The following is a 6,000-nucleotide window of genomic DNA, read 5'->3' on the forward strand; positions in this document are numbered from 1 at the left end:
GAACTTATTAATTGATAAACTGTTATTGTGTTACTGTTATTGTCTTTGGGAGCACTTTCAGATAGATAATACAGTAATATGTAGCACTAAAATGTTACAAATAATAGTTGTGTTATGTAGTATACATTTTGTTTTAACATTTTTACTTTAAAGTTTTTTTTTATTTTGCCAGAAAACATTGCTAGAAAATTGTTCCAGAATGGTACATTAATACATAAAGTAAGAGCAAGCTGTAAATATCATAAAATAATGCTCTTTTGACACTAATTTTAATCAAATCAAACACTGAAATAATTGTTTGTTAGTGTAATATTGTACATAACATTGATTTATGCCATAAAACCTGGTAATTTTTAGGAATCGCTTTAATAACCAATAACCCCACTGGCGTTTCTGATGTTGCAACTTGCTAGAAAGTGCTGGTCTGAGCGTGCAGTTGGGTCTCCGTACCTGCCGCTTCACCCAACCCAACAGCAGGTGGCACTGTCTGAGAAAACGACAGGTCTGGAAGTGCAGCACTGTGCGCTTGTCTGAGCGTGCAGTTGGGTCTCCGGGCCTGTGAAGAGGCACAGGTGAAAATACTACAGGACTCCGATTCAGAACCGGTCTAGCAGCCGGGCGGAGGAAACCAGCAGCAAGAGACTCACAGGTGGAGCAAAACAAGACAAAAATACATAACAAGACAACACAAAACAGACGGAGAGATAAATTAAAGCAAACAAACTACACAAAAATAAATGAAACAAAAAAGAACAAATACTACCAAACGAAAATACGAAAATAGCACGTATATAAAATAGCACGTCAAAAAATAAAAAATAAATAAATAAAATTACAATAAAACCAAATACAACTTTTATAATTGAGTATTGAGTAATTTAAAATTTAGTAAAATGTAAGTTGTGTAAATAGCCTATATAGGCTATTATACTTACAAAAAAAAAAGCTAAAATACAGGAAAAATGAACGTAAACACATAGACATTGTCACATCCACTCGACTGTTTACATTTCTCAGTTAGTTTGTGAGCGTTTATATGGGAACTGAGTCTGGCCTTGTTTTGTCTTTGAAAGGTAAAAAAAAATCCACTCGACTGTTTCAGTTGTAACCAATTGGCGCTCAGTTGTGGCTCATCATTGTGATGGTATCTATCTATCTATCTATCTATCTATCTATCTATCTATCTATCTATCTATCTATCTATCTATCTGTCTATCTGTCTATTTGTCTGTCTGTCTATCTGTCTATTTGTCTGTCTGTCTGTCTGTCTGTCTGTCTGTTTAGGCTTTCTATGTAACATCCACCCATTCATTCCTCCATACTTACATATATACATACAGTTGAATTTCACAATTATTAGCCCTCTGAATTATTCAGGCCCCCTGTTTCATATTTTACCCAATTTCTGTTTAACAGATTTTTTTCAACACATTTCTAAATGTAATAGTTTTAATAACTCATTTCTAATAACTTTATGCCAAGATGACAGTAAATGAAAGCTTTAGCTATAGTTCTACCAGGAAGACTGAAATGTCATGTCATTCATAATAATTATTGTGTCTGCCTATAACAACCAAAGCAAGCCATGTATATAAGCTCATCTAAACAATCTGTTTCGCTGTTTAGCCTTTTAAACAATGCTGGATACCAGAATGATCATGCGATTTTACCGAAAACAGCCCGGTTAAACACTGTCAATCTTATTTAGTGGGATTTCATGCCATCTTCATCAGCCCTTCCATCTCAGTGATCTTATACTCTGTGTTTATTACCTTAAATCATTACGTGTATACATAGTCTGCATGAGTGAAGTCTAACTCTTGTTTCATTAACGTTATATAGTCACTGAATCATGATATGCAAGTTAATGTCTGAAAGAGCACAAATCTAACGCTATGGCCTTAAATCATTTAGTTCTAAATGTTTTTCTAGCTGGAATCAACATTATATAAACAAGTCTTATGCTATACCATAAAGCTAGAGCCGCGATGCAGACACAGACAATTTGGTATCGATTCAAGCTCTCAATCTCTTTGGCCCGTCTGGGCACGCTCTCAATCTCTTCGGACCGTCAGGGCACGCTCTCAATCTCTTCGGCCCGTCGGGGCACGCTTTCTCTCCTCTGCCTTTTGGGGCACTCTCTCTGCCCGTTGGGGCACGCTCTCTCTCCTCTGCCCGTCGAGGCATGCTTTCTCTCTTCTGCCCGTCGGGGCACGCTCTCTCTCCTCTGCCCGTCGGGGCACGCTCTCTCTCCTCTGCCCGTCGAGGCACGCTCTCTCTCCTCTGCCCGTCGGGGCATGCTCTCTCTCCTCTGCCCGTCGAGGCACGCTCTCTCTCCTCTGCTCGACGGGGCACTCTCTCTTTCTCTCTCTCTCCTCTCTGCCCGTCGGGGCACTCTCTCTCTCCTCTGCCCGTCGGGGCACGCTCTCTCTCCTCTGCCCGTCGAGGCACGCTCTCTCTCCTCTGCCCGTCGGGGCATGCTCTCTCTCCTCTGCCCGTCGAGGCACGCTCTCTCTCCTCTGCCCGTCGAGGCACGCTCTCTCTCCTCTGCTCGACGGGGCACTCTCTCTTTCTCTCTCTCCTCTCTGCCCGACGGGGCACTCTCTCTTTCTCTCTCTCCTCTCTGCCCGTCGGGGCACTCTCTCTCTCCTCTGCCCGTCGGGGCACGCTCTCTCTCCTCTGCCCGTCGGGGCACGCTCTCTCTCCTCTGCCCGTCGGGGCATGCTCTCTCTCCTCTGCCCGTCGAGGCACGCTCTCTCTCCTCTGCCCGTCGAGGCACGCTCTCTCTCCTCTGCTCGACGGGGCACTCTCTCTTTCTCTCTCTCCTCTCTGCCCGTCGGGGCACTCTCTCTCTCTCCTCTCTGCCCGACGGGGCACTCTCTCTTTCTCTCTCTCCTCTCTGCCCGTCGGGGCACTCTCTCTCTCCTCTACCCGTCGGGGCACGCTCTCTCTCCTCTGCCCGTCGGGGCATGCTCTCTCTCCTCTGCCCGTCGAGGCACGCTCTCTCTCCTCTGCCCGTCGAGGCATGCTCTCTCTCTTCTGCCCGTCGGGGCACGCTCTCTCTCCTCTGCCCGTCGGGGCACGCTCTCTCTCCTCTGCCCGTCGAGGCACGCTCTCTCTCCTCTGCCCGTCGAGGCACGCTCTCTCTCCTCTGCTCGACGGGGCACTCTCTCTTTCTCTCTCTCCTCTCTGCCCGTCGGGGCACTCATTTTTTCACATTTTAGGTGCTTTATTGGCATGACAAATAACTGTACATTCGTATTGCCAAAGCAGTGCAGCGTCGCTGCGTACAGACAAGACAGTGCAAAAAGGGCAGTAGTGCAAACAAATATGAACATAAAATATAATATAGAAATAAAGAAAAGAAATGTAAAAAATAAAAATAGATTAATAAAAACAACAATATATCAGTAAAACTAAAAATATTAATAAAAATAAAAATAGATTAATGGTAATTTGTGAAACAGGATAAAAGTGGTGACAATAATATCAACAGTAAGTCCACGAGTAAAGAGTTCCTGTGTTGTGTGTTGGAGACAGTGGAGCGGATCATTGTGGGTTCCTCAGACGGTGGCAGGAGTGCACAAACTGAGCTGCTAACACACAGCAGCACACACACTCCCCCAGGAGGATGGGCAGTTTCTCAATGTTCGGCAGGGACTCAAAGTTTTTGTGTGTGTGTGTGAGTTTCGGGTAGAACTTCTCCCGGATCTCTGAGTATTTTGTGCACTCCGTAAGGAAGTGCAGTTCTGTTTCAATCGGCTGCTGAGGGCAGTGTGGGCACAGCCGCTCCTCCATCGGCAGCCATGTTTGTCTGTGCCGGCCCGTCTCTATAGCCAGCTGGTGTCCGCTGAGTCTGTATCTGCTCAGGGTGTTCCTCAGACCTTTATCTGTCACTGTGTGAAGATAGTCTGCCAGAGTATATTGTCTCTTCAGGGCCAGATAACACTGCATTTTGCTTTGCAGTTGTGTGTGAGTGTCCCAGTGGTGTGTGTAGCTGTTCTTGATCTGGTGTGTGATCTGAGTCAGTGGCAGGAGTGTGTTCAGCTCCTCAGGAGACGTCTCAGAGACCCTGAAGCTCTGGGCCAGCTGGGAGAGTGGGTCTGCTCTTCTGCTCAGTTCTCTGTCCTGCAGGGCTTTATAGTGGTATGAGTCCGGGTCGCTGAGTTTTAAGTGCTTCCAGAATTTGACAGCTCTTTTCTGTATCTTTATTATCAGAGGGTATTTGCCTAATTCTGCTCTGCATCCGTTGTTTGTTGTGTGCCGGTGGACGTGTAGGATGTTCTTACACAGCTCTGTGTGCAGGGTTTCTATAGGGTGTTTGTCCCATTTGGCCAGATCTTGTTCAGGGTTTGTCAGTGGGCCCCACACCTCACTGCCGTAGAGGGCGATGGGCTCGATGACGGACTCTAGGATCTTCAGCCAGATCTGAACCGGGATGTCTATGGGACATTGACGCTTGATGGCGTAGAAGGCTCTGCGGGCTTTATCTCTCAGCTCATTCACTGCAGGATTAAAGTTTCCAGTGGAGGTGATGTTCAGGCCTAAATAATTATACTGTGTTGTGTGTGTTATCTGATTGGTACCTACTGTGAATGTGTGTTGTGTTCCCTGGGCTCTGGCTCTTTTTTGGAAGGTGATGATTTTGGTTTTGTTTAGGTTGACGGTCAGGGCCCAGGTCTGGCAGTACTGGTCCAGCAGCTGCAGGTTCTGCTGAAGGCCCTGTTCGGTTGGCGATAGTAGCAGCAGGTCGTCTGCGTACAGCAGGCATTTGATCTGAGAGTCGTGGAGATCGAGACCCGGAGCGGTGGATCGCTCCAGACTGAGCGCCAGCTCGTTTATGTAGATGTTGAATAGTGTTGGGCTCAGGCCGCAGCCTTGTCTCACTCCACGCTCCTGGGAAAGATATTTTGTTCTTTTTGTGCTAATTTTGATGCCACATTTGCTTTCGGTGTACATTGATTTAATAAGGTCATATGTTTTTCCTCCTATGCCACTTTCAATCAGCTTATAAAGTAAGCCTTGGTGCCAAATTGAGTCGAAAGCTTTTTTAAAGTCAATGAAGCATGCGTATATTTTACCTTTATTTTGGACAGTGTGTTTTTCAATTAGTGAGTGCAGTGTGTAAATGTGGTCAGATGTGCGGTATTTTGGTAAAAATCCAATTTGACTTCTGCTTAAGACATTATGTGTCGTGATGAAGTCCAGTAGTCGGGCATTTATTAAACTACAGAATAACTTTCCCAGGTTGCTGCTCACACAAATCCCTCTGTAATAATTGGGGTCAAATTTATCTCCATTTTTAAAGATGGGTGTTATCAATCCTTGATTCCAGATATCAGGGAAGTGACCAACGCTCAGAACTAGATTAAATAATTTTAGGATGGCTGATTGAAATTTAGGGTTGGTTTGTTTTATCATTTCGTTTAATATTCCGTCAGGTCCAGATGCTTTTTTAGGTTTAACAGATTTAATTTTGTCTTTAAGCTCCATTATAGTGATGGGGAAGTCTATTGGGTTTTGATTATCCTTGATAGTCGATTCTAGTGTTGCCAGTGTTTTTGTTATTTGATTTTGTTTAGGGTTTGTGTCTGTTTCTACTTTATTGAATAGTGTTTGGAAATGGGTCTCCCATATTTCTGAATTTTGGATCGGTAGCTCTTCATGATCGTTTTTGATCAAGTTTTTCCAGTTGTCCCAGAATTGATTTGAGTTAATGGAGTTCTCTATTGTTGTCAGTTGTTTTTGGGTGTATTGTGCCTTTTTGGTTCTGAGTGTTTGTTTGTATTGTTTTAGTGTTTCACAATAGAAAAGCCGAATCTCTGCATTATTTGGGTCTCTGTGTTTCTGATTTGACAGGTTTCTGAGGTGTTTCCTAATTGACAGGCATTCTTGATCAAACCAGTTTTTGTCATTTTTGGGTGGATTATTTTGTCTGGTTTTAACTTTTAATTTTGCCTGTTTAGCTGTACTTTCGAATATATTGTTTATGTCTTTTAC

General features: G+C 44.2%; 1 protein-coding gene across 1 annotated transcript; it reads right to left on the bottom strand.

Moving 5' to 3' along the window:
• Positions 1 to 864: 864 nt before the first annotated feature.
• Positions 865 to 3,333, bottom strand: LOC147846965 (uncharacterized). Its single transcript, XM_087237454.1, has 2 exons — positions 2,424 to 3,333; positions 865 to 2,366 (listed from the first exon to the last, which is right to left on the bottom strand). Exons 1-2 carry the CDS (start codon positions 3,025 to 3,027, stop codon positions 2,017 to 2,019), a joined length of 954 nt encoding a protein of 317 aa, XP_087093580.1. The 5' UTR covers positions 3,028 to 3,333; the 3' UTR covers positions 865 to 2,016.
• Between the last annotated feature and the right edge of the window lie 2,667 nt (positions 3,334 to 6,000).

This window comes from Danio rerio, chromosome 1, assembly GCF_052040795.2.
Source record: "Danio rerio strain M-AB ecotype USA chromosome 1, GRCz13ab, whole genome shotgun sequence".
NCBI lineage: Eukaryota > Metazoa > Chordata > Actinopteri > Cypriniformes > Danionidae > Danio > Danio rerio.

Excerpts from the sequence above, each read along its gene's own strand:
- LOC147846965 (XM_087237454.1), bottom strand. The coding sequence starts at position 3,027 with ATGCCTCGACGGGCAGAGGAGAGAGAGCGTGCCTCGACGGGCAGAGGA. Across the intron at positions 2,367-2,423 it reads ACGGGCAGAGGAGAGAGAGC|AGAAAGAGAGAGTGCCCCGT; the intron begins GTGCCCCGACGG and ends GAGGAGAGAGAG.